This window comes from Ambystoma mexicanum, chromosome 10, assembly GCF_040938575.1.
Source record: "Ambystoma mexicanum isolate Mex_15411 chromosome 10, UKY_AmexF1_1, whole genome shotgun sequence".
In the NCBI taxonomy this organism is placed as follows: domain Eukaryota; kingdom Metazoa; phylum Chordata; class Amphibia; order Caudata; family Ambystomatidae; genus Ambystoma; species Ambystoma mexicanum.
The window spans coordinates 883514660-883537329 of record NC_090932.1 but is presented as its reverse complement, the minus strand read 5'-3'; the positions used below and the strand labels follow the sequence as shown (position 1 = coordinate 883537329).

The window sequence follows — 22670 nt, the reverse complement described above, 5'->3', positions numbered from 1 at the left end:
CTGGAGAGCAGGTCCGGATGAGGAGGCAGTCTGATGCATGGAACTAGAGATTGATGTGAAAGGTCGGAAATACCAAATCTGCCACTGCCATGCCAGAGCAATGAGGATCATCCTGCATCGGCTCTGAGTGCATTGATTACTCGTAGAAGAGGAATCAGAGAGCACAGAGAAAGCATCTCCTAGATGCCTCCCTTGTGGGTAGCTTCTAGTAAACTGGTCCCACTTGGAGTTGGCTGCTGTGGTGAACAAGTCGATCTGTGGGTGACCCCACCTTGGGAAAAGGATGATGAACTTGATCCTGATCGAGTTACCATTTGTGACAGTATCACAGTCTCCTGTTGAGGGAATCTGCAACAGTGTTGTAGGTACTGTTGTCTGTTGGAGGGAGGACAGCTGCTGAATCTTGCGAAGTATGGCCTTGACCCTCTCCTCCGAGGGGGTAGCTACGCACTGCAGCATGTTGAGTTGTGAGCCCAAGACCAGGGCGGTTTGAGATGGCGACACGCATGACTTTGTAAAGTTTATGGAGAATACCAGCAAAGTTAGGCACTGGATGGTTTGCTTGGTGTATTGCAGGATTAGTGGAAGAGACTGCGCACGGATTAACCAGTTGTCCAGGTAAGGGTAAAAGTACACGCTTGTGCGGCACAGATAGACAGCCACTGGTGCTAGGCACTTGGTGAATACCCTTGGTGTCGAATTTAGTCTGAATGGCAGGGCCTTGAACTGGTAGTGCTTTCTCTGCACCACGAAGCAAAGGAAACGCATGTGCTTCCGATGGATGCCTATGTGTAAGTATGCATCCTACAAGTCCAGGGACGAGAAGAAATCCCCCTGTTCCAGCACATGCTGAAGCGTGACCATGCAGAACTTTTGCAATTTTAGAACCTTGTTGAGCTTCCAGAGGTTTCGGATGGGTCTCCACCCACCAGACTTTTTTCTCACCGGGAAGTACCCGGAGTAAACTCCGGACCCCAAGAGGTGCGATGGAACAGCTTCTATGGCCCCTTTTTGTAGCTGGGACTGAACCTCTTGTAGGAGGAGTGGCAGATGTGGTTTTTGCCTTCGAAGTGGAGGAATGCAGGGGCATTTGTCTCGAAATTCCAGCATGTGAACATGGTGGACAATGTTGAGGACCCATTTGTCTGAGGTGATGTTCCACTATTGCTCAATACATTTTGATAGCCGGCCTCTCACCGGGGTGCTGAAATTGAAGCTTGAGACCTGACGTGGCTCAGGCTTTTTTGGGGTTTGCGTGCGGGAGGAATAATCGCGTCGCCTCTGCGTACCCTATACATCTGCAATATTCCTCTGTACGCCTCCTGAAAACTGGTGCAGGATGGTTGGCGATAGGTAGGCCGATAATCTCTGGGCGTCCTGGAGAATCTGTCCTTCCCAGACTAAAAGGACGGTCTTTCTCTGCTGCAGGGTGCCCAGGGAAGAAGCGGTATCTGTGTCCAACTTGATGGCTGAAGGTGTCTCGTCAACCTCCCCCCTCCTCCCCCAAAGAGGTCCACTCCATAAAAAGGCATGTCCAAAAACTTTGCTGTACCTCGGTGTGGATGTTTGTGGATTTTAACCAACGCTGGTACATTAGGACTGCTCTGTTACCCATCTGGCGGAAGCCTGTGTCAGCAATGTCCAGGGCCACGGTGATGGCATGATCTTAGGCTGCTTTCCCCTCATGCAGCAAAACAAGAGCCTCATCCTGTAAGAGCCTCATCCCATTATTTATCAGGCAGCAAGTCCAAGATGGGGCCCATATTGTATCATAACTCCCCGTCTTATCTGTAGAGAATGGCCATGGAATTGGCCACCTTAATGGTGGTTGCGGAAATGGTAGTTTCCTGCTTTCCAAAAGCATCTAGCTGTTTGCCTTCCTTGTCTGGAGGCACCTTGCAAGGGGAGGAAGAGTTGGCCGAACGCTTTCTTGCGGCAGCGGATACCACAGAGTCCGGACCTGGCCGAGTGTCGAGACATTTTGAAGCCGAATCAGTAACCTTATATTTTTAAATAATCAGCAGCCCACCCTTCCAGATGTCATCAAGGATTGGGACGACAACTACATATTTTGTGTAGGCCTTGCGCCTCTGAAAAGGAACCCCCCTCCTTTCGTTGTTCCTCCCGAACAAGGTCAAAAAGATTCACAGCACAAGCAAGCAGGGCATGGAAAGAGCCAATTTCGCCCATAGGCGACTCTCTGGAAGGTATGTCTGGGGGCTCCCCATCAGCCGGTACAAGGTCAGTCTGTAGTAGTATACGTGTCCGGAGAGGCGTCCGTATGCGGGCCAGTATATGTGTGTGCATCTGCTGGGGCAGCAAACAACTGAGGAGTTAGTCTTGGAGGACGTGGTGGTAGAACCACTGCTTCATGTGAAGGCCCAAGAGGAGGGCTTCTACTTGGCCTACTTGGGCCACCTTGTGCACCTTCAGAGACTGGAGTAGGCATGTGCTGCTGCAAATAATTAACTAGAGATTGTAGAGTAGACAATGTCCACAGATAGGTCTCTGGGTGCTGCTGGCGTTCCCACAGGAACTGTAGGTGCAGCCACTGGTGGAACAGCCAGCGGTGGTGTAGAAGCCGGCAGAATTGGGTCCAGTTCTTCTTCCTCATGCTCAGAGAATGAAACCTCCAGAGGCCCTTCATTTCCTGAGAACACACTCTTGCATCAGCTGGGCCAGTGGTTTGGTCTTAGTTGGTCACGGTAGGGAAGTAGAGAAGTGGGGAAGAGAGTGGTGGGCCACCTCCTTGTGCACACTTGTGCTTCTAGGAAATGAAGAGAGCACTGGTGCCATAGACAACCGTGCAGCTGTTGACTTTGGAGGCAGAGAAATTCTGGCTGCAGTCGTCGACAAAGTCGTGGACGAAGTAACTGGCGTTGACGACTATGTGCGGGTAGTCGAATGAATCCTCATCTCCGTAGATTGGGACGAGTGTTTAGTAGTCGACATAGCCGTGATTTTAGACGACAGTTGTAAACGGAACCGACGATTGGGCCGCTGCCGATGTCATCCACAGGGAGGCAATCAGAACCTGCGACTTATGTCCCTTTTTTAGGTTTCTTCCCCTGGAAGTGTCCTCATGGAATCTCAACCTTTTCGTAGAGGGAGTCCTATCTATGGGTCTGTCAACCCTGGCAGAGGCATGGCTCCGGACAGAGGCAGAGTTAGAGGCAGAGTTAGAGGATCCGGAACCCTCTTCCAGCCGAGCCACCAACCTTCCATGGCGATCCTTCAAGTCTTCGCGGAGAAGGCCTGGAAAATGGGAAGTCGTCCATCTCGTGCGGGTGCAATTAATAGATGCATTTCTCATGTTGATCATCAAAAAAAATATTCTTGAGTCAACACTTAGAGCAGGGCCTAAAGAGGCTCTTCTTACTGGCGTCCGCAATGCCTGCATGGAGAGGGCCTAAAAATCGAGAAGGCCTCTCTGAAGATCGATGTTCAGAAGATCGTCGGATGATCAAATCTAGACCTTAAAAAGGGTCCCTGCTACCGGCAGTCACAGTCGTGACCGATAATGAAGAAAAAAGCTTGAAAGGTTTCTGAAGAATTGCCAAAAAACTCAAATTTCGAGGAACGTAACAATGAGGATTCCCAGCATTTAAACGTGCAGTAAATATCTGAAGATGGCCACTAAAGATGGAGCGAAGGAGGACCACTTACCATGGCCGGGGCAGTAGGACGCAAAGTGACAGCAATTAGCTATACAAGTACCAAACCTTTTAGTTTAAAGCAAAATTGATTTATTATTACCGATGATTCCCAGTCTGAGGACAGGGAATATTCATAAGAATGTAAATCCATGAAAGATCCAATGCTGGAGAAGAACAAGTTACTTTCTTACCTGGTAACGTTCTTTCGATGGGATGGTCCGACGACGTATTCCATATCTATGACAGTAATCACCACAGCTGTGCTGCTTCGGAAACTTTTTCGGCGTCTGCGTCCTGCGTCGATGACGTCGATGCGCCGCCGTCGAGGACCTCCTCCGACGTCCGACGTCATCCGATGTGATAAGTAGGACGCACGACGCCAGTAGCCTCAGTTGTAGTTTTTTCCCCCAGAACGTGTGACAATAGTCAACTGCCAGTCCGACACAAAGCCTTGCGGAACGTAAGCTGCAAACGCAACAGAAATTCTGCAGCGGGGAAGGCAGGGCGGGAGCGATATGGAATACGTCGTCGGACCATCCCATCGAAAGAACGTTACCAGGTAAGAAAGTAACTTGTTCTTCGAGGGGATTGGGTCCTCCGACGTATTCCATATCTATGACAGACTCCCAAAGCAGTACCAAATCAAGGAGGAGGGAAAGAATTTAGAAACAAAATTTAGAATAGCCAATCAAATAGCAGAGCAAAGGACCGCCTTGCCAAAGGCCAGATCCTGCCCTCTGATGGAATCGAGGGAATAATGCCGCACAAATGTATGCACTGAAGCCCAGGTGGCAGCATCACAGATGTTGCGAATAGGAACACCCCTCTGCAGGGCAGTAGATGCAGCCAAGCCCCTGGTAGAATGGGCCCGCAAGCCAGCCGGAGGGTCCTTGCCCGCCAAGCGGTAACACTCCGAGATGGCCAAAATAATCCAGCGGGACAAAGTCTGTTTCGTCACAGCTTGCCCCAAGCGCTTACCAGCGTAACCAATAAAGAGTTGATCGTCCACTCTGACCCGGGACATGCGAGAAACATAAAAGCTCAAAGCTCTCCTAGGATCAAGCCTATGGAGCCTCTCCTCTTCCTTACCAGGATGCGGAGGAGGATAGAATGCCGGAAGAACAATCTTCTGGGCCAAATGAAATTCCGTCACTACCTTCGGAAGAAAAGAAGGACGAACTCGAAGGACAACCCTGTCCTTGTGAAATACAGTGAAGGGTGGCTTAACAGAAAGTGCCTGTAACTCACTCACTCTGCGAGCGGAAGTAACCGCAACTAAAAACACAGTTTTCAAAGTCAACAGCCTCAAAGGGCAAGAATGTAACGGCTCAAACGGAGCACCCATAAGAAACCTAAGAACAAGGTTCAAATCCCAACCGGGCACCAGGAAAGGCGACGGAGGGAACACATTAGTGAGCCCTTTCAGAAACTGTGAAATTAAAGGGATTTTAAAGTAAGAACATTCTTCAGATGAGCGCTTAAAGATGGACAGCGCCGCCAGGTAACCCTTAACGGTACCCACTTGCAAGCCCCTGTGGGCCAAAGAAAGCAAAAAGGACAGAACCATGGGGATGTCACATGCAAAAGGATCCACATTCTGAACTCTGCACCAGTCGCAGAACTTACGCCAACGGCAACGGTACAGAGACTTAGTTGCGGGCCTTCGGGCCGAAAGCAACACCTCCATCACGTCTTCAGGGAGGTCCCAATCCTTATACCTCAACCTTTCAGAAGCCAAGCGTGAAGGTTGAGGGATCCGACCTCTGGATGGAGAACCTGACCCCCCTCCCGTGAGAGCAGATCGTCTCGGTAGGGAAGACGACGTGGAGGGCAGATGGACAAGTCGAGAAGGTCCGGGTACCACGTCCTCCGAGCCCACGCCGGAGCAATGAGGATCATCCGGGAACCGAACTTCCGTAACCTCCGCAGCACTTGCGGGATGACGGGGACCGGAGGAAACGCGTACAGCAGCGGGAACGACCACTCCACCACGAACGCGTCTCCTAAGGCACCTTTTGGAGGAAATTCCCGCGAGCAAAACCTTTCGCACTTCCGGTTGACACTGGAGGCAAAGAGATCCACTTGAGGGGTCCCCCAAAGGGCGAAGATCTCCAGGAGAATCTCCTGAGCCAACTCCCACTCGTGAGAGATCGTGCTCTGCCTGCTCAGAGCGTCCGCCGTCACGTTCTCGACTCCGGCCAGATGAACTGCCGAGATCGAAACTTCCTGCTGGATGGCCCAGAACTCGAGCTGCATCGCCTCCCTGCACAGAGGAAGTGACCCTGCCCCCCCCTTTTTGTTGAGGTAGTGCATGGCCACCGTGTTGTCCGTCAGGATCAGGACACTCTTCCCTCGCACAGTCGGCAGAAAAGCCTTCAGGGCTAGCCTGACGGCCCTCAGCTCCAACAGATTGATATGGAGTCTGGACTCCGACGGAGACCAACGACCGCTGACTGTCAGCCCGTTGGCATGAGCTCCCCATCCCGTGAGGGATGCATCCGACACGATCGTCACCTCCGGCCAGGGAAGCCAAAACGGAGCCCCCTTCATCAAGTTGCCTTCGACGGCCCACCACAGAAGGTCCCGGGCGACCGAGGGCGGCACCTGAATCGGGTCCGACATCCTGCCGGAGGACTGCGACCATTGCATCTTGAGCGCCCACTGCAAAGATCTCATTCGCAGGCGAGCCTCTGGCACCAGAAGAATGCAGGATGCCATGAGGCCGAGCAACCTCAAGAACTCGAACGCTGGGAGCGTCTGGGCATGCTGAAACTTGCGCACCATCTGCTGAATGTGAAGAGCCCTCACCTGGGGAGGAAAACACTGCCCCAGGGAAGTGTCGAGCACTGCTCCGATGTACTGGAGCCTCTGCGTTGGCGTCAAATGGGACTTCTTTAAATTGAGGGAGAAGCCCAGCCTGTGAAGGGAGTGGCAGGCGACGGACAGATGATCCAGGACCTGCTCGGGAGAGCTCCCCCTGATCAACCAATCGTCCAGGTAGGGGTAGACGTGAATCCCCCCTTGCCTGAGATGCGCTGCCACCACCACCATGAGCTTGGTGAAAACCCTCGGGGCGGAGGTCAAACCGAACGGCAGGACCCGAAACTGAAAGTGCGAGTCGCCAACCGCGAACCTCAGGTACTTCTTGTGCTTGGGATGGATCGGCACATGGAAGTAAGCATCCTTGAGGTCGAGTGACACCAACCAGTCCTGAAGCTGAAGGGCCTGGAGGACTTGAGAGAGAGAGTAACCATCTTGAACTTGTCCTTCCTGAGGAGTTTGTTCAAACCGCGCAAGTCCATGATGGGTCTCAATCCCCCGTCTTTCTTGGAAATCAAAAAATAAGGGGAATACCATCCCTTGTTCCTCTCCGCTACAGGCACCAGTTCTATGGCGCCTTTCTCCAGCAGGGCTTGAATTTCCTGCGCAAGGAGCGGATCCGGACACTTCAAAGAGAGGTTCCCCGGTGGATTGTCGCGAGGCCTGTGCCGAAAGGGAAGACAGTAGCCGTGGGTTATGATCTCCAGAACCCACACATCCGAAGTAATGGCACGCCACTCTACAAGATGCTGCGCCAGCCTTCCCCCAACCGGCGAACCATGGGACAAGGCCTCATGACTGAGTAGGAGCGGCTGCGGCGTTACCTGAGGGCAAAGAGGCAACTGCCCGAGCGGCCTTGGCACCACGGGTACCCTGTCGTCCACCTCTGGTACCCCTGCGTTGGCCCCTTTGACTGCCAGCTCCTCTCGCTCTACCAAAGGACGAGTAATAGCGAAAGGAGCCACCCCTCCACTGCTGTCCCCTAGGACGAAAAGGCGGAGGTTGGCGAACTGCAGCGCCCAACGACTTCGCTGCAGCTTTTGAGGTCTGCAACCTCTCAAGGCTCTCGTCAGCCTTGCTGCCAAAAAGATGTTCACCATCAAAGGGCATGTTGAGGAGCCGGGACTGCACATCAGGAGCAAACCCCGACTTCCGCAACCACGCAAACCTGCGTATCACGGTGCTCGCCGCCATGGACCTACTGACGCATTCAGCTAAGTCCAAACCCGACTGAACGGACTCACACATGGCATCCTTACCATCCTGGACCAAAGCAAGGAAACCAACCCGTTCGTCCCCTTCGGGAATATGTTCAGCCGCTAACGCAACACAGTTCCACAGAGTGTGCGTGAAACGTGACAAGGCACAAATGGAGTTGGCCGCCTGAAGCGCCATACCACCAGAAGAAAACACCTTCTTCGCCCAGCCATCAAAACGTTTGTCGTCCCTATCAGGAGGGATGGTAGGGTACGACGCCTGCTTTGCCGGGGCCGTGGCCGCCTGCACCACCAAACTTTCCGGAGTGGGGTGCCTGGTCAAGTAGCAGGGGTCGCCACTGGCTGGACGGTATTTCCGCGACAAGGATCTGCCCACTGCCGGGAGACTCTCCGGAGCAGTCCAAGCCGCCGCCACCCTACGCTGTAAAGCCATATGGAATGGCAGAACCGGGTCAGATGGGGGACCAACATCAAGGATGTCCGTCAGATCATCCTGCACAAACTCCCCTGGGGGAGCAGACCATCCCAGATACTCAGACACCCTAGCCATAAGGCGCCGGTATGAGGAATCGGCATGGGAGCCAGGCTCAGGCCGACCAAATTCCACCTCCGGAGAGGTGTCCAGACCACTAGCATCATGCAGCGACTGCCTCAAATCGTCAAATTGACTATGGCCCGAGACAATGTCATCCGGCACCTGATCAGGAACCAGGCCAACCGAATCCTCATCCGCCTCCGAAATATAATCCAAGAGGTGGAAAGGCACCTGAGAGTGCCTGCTCTTAGCCAGAGCCTTCCTAGGGGGTACACCCGAGACACGGGGCACCTCCGACACGAAAGGCGTCGATGGCGTCGAGCGAATCGGCGCCGCCGTCGAGAAAACCGGCAACGGCGCCGAGAGGATCGGCGTCGACGTCGAGGAAATCGGCGTCGACGTCAGATGCAGCGCCTCCAATATCGGCGGCGTCGACACAGCCCTCGAAGCCGGAGCCCCGAGCGTGTCCCTCGACGACCTGAACGTCGACGGCTTCGACGACTTCCTCGGAGCCGGAGCCTCGAGAAAGCCTGTCGACGCCCTCGACGCCTCAGACGTCGATGTCTTCCTCGAAGACATCACAGGTGCACACGGTCTCGATCGCGTCGAGGACCGGGACCTGGAACGGGTACGGCGAGAACGAGCCTCCTTGTCCGAACGGGACCTCTCCCGTGACTCGTGCCGACCACTCTTGCGAGCGGCGTCTCTCGACCTCACACGGCCGACCCCACTCGGGGGCGCGGACGGTTGAGTACCCTGCGACTCAAGAATCGCCAACATTTTCTTCCCGAAGGAAGCCCATTCCTCCGGCGTCGCACGGCTGGTGGGATAACCGACGTGCCGGGCAGAGTCCTCGGAAGAGGACCTGGAAGGCGACCGGTGACGGCGCTTCCGAGAACGCCTCGAAGAGGCAGAGGAGTGGCGAGACCGACTCCTAGAAGAAGACCGACGAGACCTCCGACGATGACGCGGAGAGTCACCCCTCGAATCATCCGTCGAAAGCCCCGCCGACTTCGACTTCCGGGGCTTGGACACCCGACCTACCGACAATTTCTTCTTACGTTCGCGTAAGGCCTTGGAAGTGAGCGACAGGCAGTCGACACAGTCATCCGTGTCGTGGGCCTCCCCGAGGCACCAGAGGCAGGCGTCGTGCGAGTCAGTCACCGACATCTTGGACCCACACACCCCGCACTTCTTGAAGCCCGGACGCGGGGTTGAAGACGAAGTGGAAGACATCGCTGCGAAGGAATATTCACAAACGAACAGGCTCGAAGAACCAGAAAGAACAGAACTCCAAAGAGTCGAGGCTAGAACCGAGAAACACGAAGCAACACGTTCGCGGAAAAAACGGAACTGAGGCTACTGGCGTCGTGCGTCCTACTTATCACATCGGATGACGTCGGACGTCGGAGGAGGTCCTCGACGGCGGCGCATCGACGTCATCGACGCAGGACGCAGACGCCGAAAAAGTTTCCGAAGCAGCACAGCTGTGGTGATTACTGTCATAGATATGGAATACGTCGGAGGACCCAATCCCCTCGAATACACCTTTACTTAATCTGTCTGTTGGTGTTGATCATATTCATCTGCATGGTAAAGGGAAGGAGCTGGGCACGTTCAGAGAAGAGCAGGTGACTTGAGTCATATTTTGCTCAGCAAGATATGAAGCTTTATACATATGGAGCCATCTCTTTGCTGAGACAGCTGAGTACTACATACCATTGCTCTACCAGGCTACCTTTCTGAGGAATCCTATTCTAATTCATTGGTGGAAGAGTGGTGGTCGAGATGGATGCCTCTCAATGGGGTGTAGAACAAGTGTGGTTAGTCATACAGGAACATGGTTAACTTTCTAACACTTAATACCAAAGGCTGTACCTTCACCAACAAAAGGGTTATACTCAAACAGGTCTTGCCTAGAGAAGAGGCGGATACGATATGCAAAGAAGAAACCCAAATTAAAGTAAATCAGAAGAGGGTGGCTTTGCACATCTTACCGGGGAAATTGTTTCCTCAGCTATGACAAAAAGGCACAGCATGGCAATACTTTTAAGGAAAAACCCCTCTTAGTTTCAAGGACCAACTGGGGACAAGCAGGGCAGTTAGCATTTGTTTGAAAGGTGGCATAGCACCAATGAAACAACAAATGATTGCCAAAATCTACACTAACAATTAAAATCAGAACTCAGTTTTCAAGAACCTCCTTTCACAATAGCAGAATCTGAGGTGAGAGTCTCTTGGGTCAGGATTTTTATTCAGTGACAGGGCAAATATAGCCATCTACAGTGTTATTTGGCATCTCCTTCTCAGAGCACCTGGAAGACGTAAGACATGGTGTGGTCAGGGGCTACAGATCCGTTCCTCTGTGCATCACACATATACATGAACTAAACCGGGGGTCTGCAACATTTGGAACTCTAGATGTTTTGGACTATACATCCCATCAGCCAAAGCCAACAGTCTATGGTTAGCAATAATGGAAGTTATAGCCCAAAACATCAGGTTGCAGACCCCTTAACTAAATATTCTCCCTAGTTCACACGAAGCAAATCTTGCAGAGGACTCAAATATAAGGATCAGGAGGTGGAAAGACACCTGGAGGGCACATTTTCTGAATAAGGTGGAATTCTATACCAGTTTTAGGAAGGAAAGATGGCCAAACATCACATTTTTGGCACATACAAAACTTTCTGAAAAGATTCTTGAAAGATAAAACTATACAAACCTGTAAAATGCTCTGTAAATTCTTGTTCCAGTTTCATCGCTCGGTCAAATGTTTTTCGGGCCTGGTCTTCAGTCAGACGCTTATTCATCTCCCTGTTGTAAAGAGACATAGTAGGCATTACAATTAAGAAATTACGCTAAGTTTGTTCAACACAGATTCTTAAGCCTTACAAATATGAAGCCCCACAAATGAGACGCGAATGCCCAAACATGCTGTAAAGAAAGCAGCAGTACCCAAGGACACACACAGTGCAGTGGTCCACACTAAAGTGCAATAATGCAGCCTTAACTGCTCCAAATACTTACATAAATGTAGAGCCTTCTATTGCTAGTCAAAACACTAGCCCCTATAAAGGCTGAATGGGTTACACCAGATATAGGATATTCTTTGGTTGCCCTGAAAACCAGATTTGGCCTGAGACTTTGGATGAAGGGGGTTTGTGAATGATAAACCCATAAATAAATAGTGATAGGGAAGTTTGACCAACCCCACCCATTCGCCCTGCACAGGGCGGGGTCTGACCCTGTGCTATCAGTATAGGTGATTTCGGGAGATTGCCTATTTTGTGATTGTTGGCTCCAGCCCCAAAACAGTTGGTGGGCTAAAACTTTGACCCGAGGTCGACATACTAGTCTGGGCTGTACTGGTGATAGCAAAATCTGACCAACCCCACCCATTCGCCCTGCACATGGCATTGACCTGGCCATGTTCCTACAGGATAGGCAATGGGAGATTGATGATTTTTTAGACTTTTCCAATAATTGGAAGTTAGAACACAAGGTCGGCATACCTCTCTGGGGTGTACTGCGATAGTGTAATTTGCCCAACCCCACCGATTCACCCTGCACAGGGGTGGAGCGGGGTCCGGCCCCCGGCCCTGTGCTATCAGTATAGTAGATTTCTGGAGATTGCTGATTTAGCGATTTCCAAAAATAGGAAGTTAGGACACAATAAAACATACACAAGGCTATAGCAGACCCCCATGTGCATGTCAGCTAGAGACACGTGCAACGCTGCGTGGTACCGCTAGTTTGACTTAATCCAGAAGTCTGCTGGGGATCCACAAGGGATATTATCAATTGCTTGGCTAAAGTCATTTACAGTGGGCTGCACCACACTGTAAGGCCTGACAAATGGGTTCCAATAAATAGGGGTTGGGTCTGCTTATTAGCTCTCCATTTTATCTGGGGTGGGTTTGAGCTCGTTTTGATTTCCAGAAGTCCAACTCTTGCCCAACGCCTTTCATTTGGAAATGAAGGGGCCCGATCTGCTCTTCCAAAAGGGACAAATGTAGTGCATTGTGGTACTTTACTAGATCTCAAGCAGAAAGTGTATTTGTAGAATATTTTTTATAGGTGAAGAAACCATTGTAGCCATTGCTAGCCAGTGGAATAGATTCCTCCACTCTGTAGCTGCAGAGAGGTCAAGGAGGAACAACGCATATGGTAATATTGTTTTTCTAAATCCTAATGTTACTCAGTTAACAATGATTATGTGCTTCTGTTTAGATGGACACCCACATGGGAGCGCTAGATGACCATTGGGTTGAATCAAAGCCTGATTTCTATAATATATTTCCTCTGAAGATAGGATTGACGATCACTCCAAACTGGGTGGACTGCGAACATCCATCAAGGGTTTCTTTATGAGGGCCACAAAGGCTTTTCTGTGCGGAGCAGCTTAGAAGAAAAGCGGATGGTGTGTACCACAAACCTTTATGGTGGATAAACTCAGTGTTTGTGGAAAGTATAGGTCTATAGGTGAAAGGTTTAAGTCTTAATGTGCAGGGATAATAGAACAGTCCTGGCACATGGATCGTCAAAATATGCAAAGTAAAAAGATAAAAGTTCCCACAGTGGGTGAACTCCCGTCCCCTGCACACTCAATAGCTAGAGTAAGCCCAGTATTCAAGAGCAGCTTTTCGGTCGATGGCATGCTTGTGCGTCAGAAGTGGCTGTGTGTATGTTCACTCTCAGTGCTGCTTGACGTGCCTTTGTGGTCCTTTCCTCTAACTAGAAGGAGGAAGTGTTGGAACTCTGTCCGCTTCACTGTAGCTGCTATAGCTGTGGTCTGTAGGCCGGGTAAGAAAGTGCGGTGGACGAGAGCCGGCTTCGCGTAACACCTGAGGCCAGAGTACCGCCGAGTACCGTGGGCACCACGGAGCTGTTGGATACCGCCCATATTGGTCTTGGTAGCAGGCGGCGACGAGGCTCCAAGTTCCACGCGGAGGGTAAGCAGCGCTGCAAACTAGCGACATAAGCTGCTGCCAGAGGGAGTGTCCCTGGTGAGAGAACTTCTCACTGTGTAATAACAGTGTGAATCAGAACTGTAACCGAACGACTTAAGTGGCTGCTAGAGGAAGCGCTCAGTGTAATCGCAGTGTAATCAGGACAGGGGTCAGGTATTATTTGACGGCCCACAATTTATTTAATTTAATCCTATTGCTGGTCTCCCCTGTTCTTATGTTGTAAAGCTTGAATATAACTTGAGTTGGGAGGAGGAGGCGACCGAGGCCTTTCACTAGCTGAAGAGGCATTCACGGGAAGTACTACACTTCTCCGACATTGGTTAGCGAAAAAAAACAGTTAGCAAAACACCTTTTGGTAAATTTAAAAAGTGGGAGACTGCAGGGGTTTATTCCCCTTTGATCCCATTTCATAATACACAAACCAAACCAAAACGTCTAAATTAAAAAGGACGCAGCGGTTAGGCCGCTTTAGAAGGAATTACAACGCTCCTGACATAGTTACAGTTGTGCGATACCCACATCCAAACGTTTTCCGCATCTGATCCAAACTGTGGGGGAAGGAGTTCGTACTGCTTGGAACTCTGGCAGCATTTTTTCACCAGCAAGATCCGGTTTTAAGAATTGAAGCAGCCTCCTCCTCGCACTAAATTGCTAAATATTTGATACTTGGAGAGAGGTTTTGAGGGGAGTGATTTGTTCCAATTCAGAATACGCATTCAGCAAAGCTCTATAACTTAAAGCCATTCGGATCACATTCATTCTTTATTTAATTTGAAACTCACCCAAACTAAAGATGAAGTTGCGGAGTACTCTGGCACAAGAGGAGGATAGATCTCCAGAAAGGGGGATACCACTGCAAGATCAAAGGCTACTGGACCAGAAGTCCGTTTACTTACATCTTTGGAGGGAGATGATAGGGCAAATCAGACCCGTAGTCACTACATAAAAGCTCAAGTGCATGTAGAATCAATACCACAAACACCTAGGGGTCACAGTCCATGAACCCATGCATGGAAAAGGGGACAGGAATATACAGTCATAACAAAAAAAAATCCAAAAGGAACATCGAAGATCAATTCGGGAAAAAGAGTACTCTGGAGTGCCAATGACGAGGAAGCTTTGCTCATTATTATGTATTTTGAGGCTGCGCAAAGCCGAGAAGTAGGTGAAAATGAGGTATAACAAGATCTCTCTCACCTAAATGAAATCTTAGGGGTGGGAGAAAGATCAGATATCTCAAACATAAGAATAGGATTGAATATCAGCGTCCCGGCATCTGCTGGAGCGGAGGAGAGAGAAATAGAAGCCATCCCGCCTCAAAAGTCCACACGAGGTTAGTCTGACCCACAAATAAATGAAAACACTTTCAGCTCTCAACTTCGTTTTAAACTCATTGGTGTCGGTGTTTCAACTATTAAGAACCGAGGTGTAATTGCAGGCCGGGGTTCTACTCGAATTGACAAAAGAAATAGCATCCTTGGATTCGTCTATAGTGGGGTGTAGAAACGCCGTAAATTCATCATTGGCACCTTGCCTGGAAGATTTGAGATTGGAGGCCACCAAACAGGGTCTAGATCTATCCGCAGTTCAACTCTTTCTGACCACAAAAAAGAAAGAAGATTCTAGCGTTATACTTATCAAGGATATTTTAACGCAACAAAAAATGGTGAGAAAGGGGGGGAATGGAAGGAGTAGAAGGAAATAGAGTGGAAGAGCCAAATTCGATCTTCGACGACACCCAATGTCGGAATCAGTCTTGGAAGAATTTAGAAGAATGGCCAATGTAGTGGATGTCATCCAGGAAGAAGCGCTACCCCAGAACCAGAGAGAACGAGAACCTTTACAGCAAGATCCGGATTTATCTGGACATTCTACTCAAGGATTGGGTCATCGCCTGTCCAAAGGCAAAAGACGAATGAGGAAGAGAGAAACACGAAGGAGGATGAGGATTAAAGATTGCCAGTCACCCTATGAAGAGGGAAAGAAGTCAAAGAAACAAAAATATAAAAAAAATTAAAAAAAGTGGGAGACAAGTGCCTTCATGAAAAACCTATAAAAAGGCTCCACTTACAGATATCACAGATGGAGAAGACGCTCCAAATCTTGATACTGCTCCAGGGAGGAATACTAGAGAAGGAACTGTAAAAAAAAAAAAAACAGCTTCGAACTTAAGGAAAATGGAAAAAGCAAGAATTCGGAGCAGGGTGATAAACAGCAAGAAGGAGCTATAATAGTCAATGTGAGTATCGGTCTTCAAACAGAATGGCGAGACACGGAGAGCAAGCTAGCCAAAGAGCAAGTAAAGAGCTGTAAGGAAAATGAGACAAATACGACAAAGAATGAACAGAGAACTCAGAGTAGTAAGAGTGGTCGATCTGAGGACAAGAGGGAGCTACCAATAGCCCCGATCCTCTTGAAAAACACACGTCAATCAGAGAGAGGCGGTTCTAGTGCGACGGAAATAGCAAATACTAGCACAGAGATAACATTAAAAATTGTGTCATTATTGTTGAAAAATTGTCCTAAAAGATACAATATAAAGGATGGACTCAAAGAAACAAGACTGGGGCAAGGCAAGTGCCGCATGTTGGATGCGAAATATAATGGAGAAGGGAAATCAACGAAAATCGATGACTCTCTGTGTATGCCTGCCTTAACTCAATCAGCTCCATCTCACTTGGCTGCAACCAGAAAACAATAAGGTGGCGACTCTACCATTTGCAATGCCAACAATTTGGCTTTATTTAATATCGAACAAAAAGAAAATAAAGTCCCTCTGTAGAGGAGAGATCTTATCAATCATGAATAAACTACCAAAACTATATTTGCTGAATTCTAAAGATATAGACTCTGTACGGTTGCCAGACCGCAATAATACATATGTGGTAGTTATGGGGCTTACTTCACGGGAAGGATATGATGCAATCTTGGAAGCAAGAGAATTGAAGGAAGAAGGGCTTTTAGTCAATCAGAACCAATAGAATCAGTTCAGCCAACTCAATCATCCTCGAAGTGGCAATCAAGAGCAAGGGAAGATACAGGGTCTGGCCGGTCCCCCAATAAAATCCCAAGGCAAGATAGAGAATAGTGAAGAGATCACTCAAGAAAACACTATCTTTGTTGCCGGAAATTTTGACACAGGTCCTTCTAAAACTGGGGCTGGGGTCTAAGAGGGCTGAATGTAATATGTTGTAACACGGGGGGTTCGAATACATTCACCTTTAAAAAAAAAAAAATGAAAGATCATCTGTTCCGAAAAGGCGACATATTGATGTTCCAAGAAACATGGTTGGTCAACCCAATTATCGTAGAAGGATATACAATTTACACCCAATCCGCACTCCAAAAGGTCAAGGGCAGGCCCTCAGGGGGTCTTCTCATTGCCTTTAAAAACACCATAATTGTAGACACTATAATGCTTTCAAACAAAGCAGGAATCCAAAATTGTAAAGCCACTATAAAACACCAGAGACCACATTTAGAGGGGATTTTTGTTAACATATATTGGAACCCCGCCTGCCTCTCTCTGCAGGATTTTCTAGAACTGTCAATGGCACTTGAAAAGACTTAGCTAAAGTTTGAAGGAGCACAAATAATAGTGGGAGGAGACTTGAACTTCAATGTGCCCCTCTGCTGAAAGAGATAACCAAACATAAACTACATAGTGTGTCAGAAAAGGGTAGAGCTTGGGTAGAGTTTCTTTTGGAATGGGGTTTGGAAATGACGAATGGGAAGTTGCTGGGGGACATTCCAGAAAATTTTACCAGGCAACAGGGCTCCACTCTCGATTATATTTTTATGTCAGCAGATCTGTTCTTATTTAATGTTTCGTTGCAGATTGTTCATGGAGGAGGGAGTGACCATTCTCGACTGGAGTTGACTTTTGCAGATCGTGCTTTTGGGGAGCAGGATAGACTGAGTCAAATCATCACAAATAGGAAAGGAAGAGTACGGTTGGCCAAATACAAGCAGGAGGGGGTGGCTCTGAACGGGTGTCTCTTGAAGGTGCCTGAGAGAATCCAGTACTCTGAATGCCAACCAGAAGGATTTATAAAAATGCATCTGGTCAACCTGTCCTCCAAGCAAGGGGGCGAGGCGGGGAAGCAAATCTGTCGTCACTCATTTGATGAAGTAACGATGGTGAGGAAAAACCAGCTGAATCAGAAAATAAAGCATTTAAAAAAGCAGGACCTACGCAGAGAAGATTATAGAAGAGAATTGAGGGCCCTAAGGCAGAATTATAAGCACTGGTCAGTAGATAGAAAGATGTTTCGCCTCCAACAAGATGGTGAACAAATGCTGAAGATGATCGGTAATAAATATTCCAGAGAATTCTGGTCGGTCATACATCAATTGGAGGGCAATTTAGGAAATTCACAGTGTAATCTAGTATCGAAAAGAGGGTGGAAGGATTATTTGACTGAGGCTTTTAAAAATCCGCTAAAAACACCCTTTTTTACTGATATGGATACAGCCTGGCACCTCCCACTTACAAACAAACCCTAGCAGACTTTATTAAGAGCAGTTCAGGTTCCAAAGCCGCTGGTCCCAAGGGTTAAACATACCAGGTTCTGAAAAATAACCCCACTCTCTGGGCAAAATTGCTGTATTGGTTGTTTAGTGAAATGTTAGAGAGCAAAAAGATTCCATCATCATGGAAATCAGCAATAATTATTCCCTTGTTCAAAGGGGGCGATCGGTCGGTTCCTATGAACTGGGTGAGGGAAGCCCAGATTCTCTCCAAGTACCAGACCGGGTTTAGGAGGGGACTTTCTACGGCTCTTAACGGTCTGGCGATTAACATCATGAGTGAATACACAAGTCTAAAAGGAGAACAACTTTATAGGGCCTGGGTTGATTTTTCGAAAGCTTTCGATCTAGTAGACAGAAGTCGACTCTGGCAGAAGCTAAGAGGGTGGGGTATCCCAGAGGGGATTTTAGCAATGCTGGTAGAAATTCACAAAGACACCACAGTTAGAGTGCGCCTTGATGAGGAGGGTCCCCTGTCCAAGCCTATTGGGGTGGAGAGAGGGTCCGTCAGGTGTGTCTGGGGGCACCCCTCTTCTTCAACCTTTATTTGGCAGACGCAGGTGACCATTTAAAATCATCGGCTGTGGCGAGTCCAGAGATTAATGGAGTTAAAATCTATTACCTAGTCTATGCCGATGATGTGGTGTTGGTGGGTAGGATGGCAGTGGGACTGCTGCGCCTTCTGAATGGACTTGATAGTTACGCAAAGGAAAATGGTTTTGCACTCAATCCCAGAAAGTCAAAAATATTAGTTTTTAAACATAAGAATAAAAAAGTTACCTATCCCCAGTGGGTACTAGGTGGTCAGCCCATTAGAAGAGTGGAAGAGTTAGTCTATTTGGGCTACAACATATATACCTCCCCAGCAATTTCTAAGGTGGAGCAGGACATTGACAATAAAATAAGGCAACTGGTCCCTCAGTAGAAAAAAATGTAATTAAATATTGTACATTTTCGATTATCCCTCTAATTAAATACTATTGTGCAAAAGTAATCCTGGTGGTCCTCTATGGGCTAGAGGCCCCAATTATGGAATGGCAACTGGCAAAGATGGGAAGGTCGCATTTGGAAGTGCGTGCTCGGTCTCCCACCGAGCGTATCCATGCCAAGTCTAAGATTTGAAATGGGCTTACAATCGCTAAAAGCACAAACAGGGTGGAAGCTCATCTCCCTTTTCCGGTCGATCAGAACAGCAAATGAGGGAACGCTGTATCCGGATATTAAAGCCCATCTGGAAAATTGTAGATCTAAGATGCTGACAAAATTGAATAATTGGGTTGAGGAAGAGCTATCCAAAGTAGAAATGGACACTCAAACACTGATTCAAAATCCATTGAAAGTAAAAAAAAAACTCTGGAATGAAATGGACTGGATTACTACAATAGACAACATGCACGCATCGGCAAAGCCAAAAGAATTTCTGAAAGTTGATAAACAGGGATATATGGCAAAATACCTACAGAAGATTCCTGATTGGAGAATTAGGAGATATTTTATGAGAATACTTTTAAATTTAGTTCACACAGGGGAGGTTCTTGCCAAAAGAGGAATGGGTGATACCTTTATCAGTTTACATAATGTCTGTAAAAATCAAGAGGATCAATCCCTGGAACATTTGCTTATGGACTGCGAGGGCACCTGGCCGGTAAGCAGGCTGCTCTTTGGTAGATTTGGAGAGGAGTCAGAAAAGTTCTTGCTGGAGATGTTTTGGGATAGATTAATATAAGATCACTTCTAGGAGTTAACAATAGTGGTGGTACAAGTTTTGGAGAAATGTAACCCGTTTTAATACCTAAAGTATGCTCTGGGGTAAAAGTAGGAGGGTTCTAATGTTCATTACATTTTACTATGTGAGGGCCTCAAAGAGCTATTTTGGATATTGTTGCTCGGAAATAATGAACAGTTAAATAATCTAAGAAAAATGTTTTTTGGTTGTTTTCCTCCTCTCCCTTGTCCCTCGAGTGTAAACTGGATAAGTCTTTATTTTATATGTAAAAAAAGAAATGTGCTTGTAAATAGGATTAGTATCAGTTTTATCAGGGAGAAGAATACGTTTTAGAAATATTTTATTTATTGTGACTTGGTGTCCATTTTGTTAAAGGTTTGTTATACCAAATACAAATAAAAAATAAAGTATTCAAAAAGAAGGTATCAACTAGTTCAATCGAAATTAATACAAAGATAGTTATTAGGTAAAGCAATTTCATTACATATCAAGGTAATGATACATAGTAAATCATACCTCCATATTTGTTAAGAAAAAAGTTTTTGTCCACGAGGTAATGTGGTTTTCAACAACTCTTAAAATTATATGACCAACGCGTTTCGAGCAAGAATGCTCTTCATCAGGGGTTCACATATATAAACGTGTCACTGTAACATGACAAAGAATAATAACAAATGGTGTATAAGTCTCATGCTTCGTATCAATCATCTACAATAGTGTATAATAGTGCTCAAAGCTTGATAAATCACCTTGGGGAAACAGGGATCCAGATGAATCTGGCATCAAACTCTTATAAAGCGGATAAGATCTCAGGTAGCTCATTCACGGGACTAAAAGGAAAATAAAATAAACAGGGACTGTTGTCCAGATATATGCTCAGCTGTATCAGTCAAACATCTAGTTTGATATCTAAATCATGTTCCTTCTCACATCACAAAGTTGTGCGTAGAGCCAACGTTAAGAGTGTCTGGTTCCACACGTTGATAGGAGCTAAAAAGTCTCCTGGGGTCATCCATCTGTGGAGTAGGTACATGAGTGGATGTACGTATGAGTGGATGTACGTATGAGTGAGAAGAACAAGTTACTTTCTTACCTGGTAACGTTCTTTCGATGGGATGTTCCACTGACGTATTCCACATCTATGACAGTAATCACCACAGCTGTGCTACTTGGAAATTTTTCCGGCGTAGGCGTCCTGCGTCAATGACGTCGATATGCTGTCCTCGAGGGCCTCCGTCGAGGGTCGACGTCACCGGATGTTATATCTAGGACGCACAGCGCCCGTAGCCTCAGTTGTAGTTTTTTCCCCAGAACGTGTGGCCACAATCTCCTGCCAGTACGACTGCAGAATGCCTTGCAGAAAAGTAAGCTGTAATCGCATAAGAAATTCTGTAGAGGGGCAGGCCGTGAGGGGGCGATGTGGAATATGTCGGAGGAACATCCCATCGAAAGAACATTACCAGGTAAGAAAGTAACTTGTTCTTCGAGGGGATTGTGTCGTCCGAGGTTTTCCACATCTATGACAGACTCCCAAAGCAGTACCAGCGTCTGGAGGTGGAAAAAAGAATTTAGAATTTTAGAATGCCCAATCAAATTGCAGAATAGAGGACCGCCTTACCAAAGGCCAAATCTTTCCCATGGATAGAGTCCAGGGAATAGTGTTTTACAAAAGTATGGACAGAGGACCATGTGGCTGCTTCACAAATGTTACGAATGGGAACACCCCTCTGCAGAGCAGTAGAGGCAGTCACACCCCTAGTAGAATGAGCCCATAAGCCCACTGGAGGGTCCTTACCCGCCAAACGGTAGCATTCAGAGATCATCAAAATGATCCATCTGGACAAGGTCTGCTTGGAAACAGCTTGACCTAAACGCCTTCTAGCATATCCTACAAAAAGCTGATCGTCCACTCTGAACCGGGACATCCGTGAAATATAGAAGCTCAAAGCTCTTCTAGAATCCAACCTATGGAGCCTCTCCATTCCTTACCAAGATGCTGAGGAGGATAGAACGCAGGAAGAATTACCTTCTGGCTCAAATTAAATTCCGACACAACCTTCGGAAGAAAAGAAGGACAAACCATAAGGAAAACCCTGTCCTTATGGAACACCGTGAAAGGTGGCTTGGCGGAAAGTGCCGGCAACTCACTCACTCTGCGAGCGGAAGTAACCACAACTAAAAATACAGTCTTAAAGGTCAACAGTCTCAATGGACAAGAATTTAAGGGCTCAAACTGAGCTCCCATTAGGAACTTTAGAACTATGTTCAAATCCCATCCCGGGACCTGGAAAGGTGACGGTGGAAACACATTAGGTAGCCCTTTTAGAAACTGAGAAATCAAAGGAATCTTAAAATAAGAACACTCCTCAGACGAGCGCTTAAAGATTGACAGCGCTGCCAGGTAACCTTTAATGGTACCCACTTGCATGCCCTTGTGGGCTAATGAAAGCAAAAAAAGACAACACCACAGGAATCGAACATTGAAAAGGATCCACATTCTGTACCCTGCACCAGGCGCAGAACTTTCTCCAACGGCACAGGGACTTTGTTCCCAGCCTTCTGGCCAAAAGCAGGTACTTCCAGTGCTTGGGATGAATCGGCACATGAAAGTAAGCATCCTTGAGATCGAGAGACACCAACCAATCCTGAAGCTGAAGGGCCTGGAGGACTTCAGAAAGAGTAACCATCTTGAACTTGTCCTTCCTGAGGAGCTTGTTCAAACCACGCAAGTCCATGATGGGTCTCAATCCCCTGTCTTTTTTTGGTATAAAAACACATGGGAATACCATCCCTTGTTCCTCTCCGCTACAGGCACCAGTTCTATGGCGCCTTTCTCCAGCAGGGATAAGATTTCCTGCGCAAGGAGCAGATCCAGACCCTTCAAAGAGAGCTTCCATGGTGGATTGTCGTGAGGCCTTTGCCGAAAAGGAAGACAGTAGCCGTGGGCTATGATCTCCAGAACCCACACATCTGAAGTAATGGCACGCCATTCTACAAGATGCTGCGCCAGCCTTCCCCCAACCGGCGAACCATGGGCCATGGCCTCATGACTGAGCGGAAGCAGCTGCGGCAGTGCCTGAAGGCAAGGAGGCAACTGCCCGAGCGGCTATGGCACCTCGAGTACCTTGTTTTCCACCTCTGGTACTCCTACTGGTCGACGTACTGCAGCGCCCAACGACTTTGCTGCAGCTTTGGAGGTCTACAACCTCTCAA

The 22670-nt window shown here is 48.0% G+C and overlaps 1 protein-coding gene across 28 annotated transcripts in view; it reads right to left on the bottom strand.

Moving 5' to 3' along the window:
* Nucleotides 1-22670, bottom strand: part of DLG1 (discs large MAGUK scaffold protein 1) — a 2685689-nt gene that overhangs the window by 42658 nt on the left and 2620361 nt on the right. For all 28 annotated transcript variants that reach the window (XM_069618589.1, XM_069618591.1, XM_069618601.1 and 25 more), the window contains one exon: nt 10954-11045. In XM_069618589.1, coding sequence (XP_069474690.1) covers nt 10954-11045 — 92 coding nt within the window. The remainder of the gene's footprint in view (nt 1-10953; nt 11046-22670) is intronic.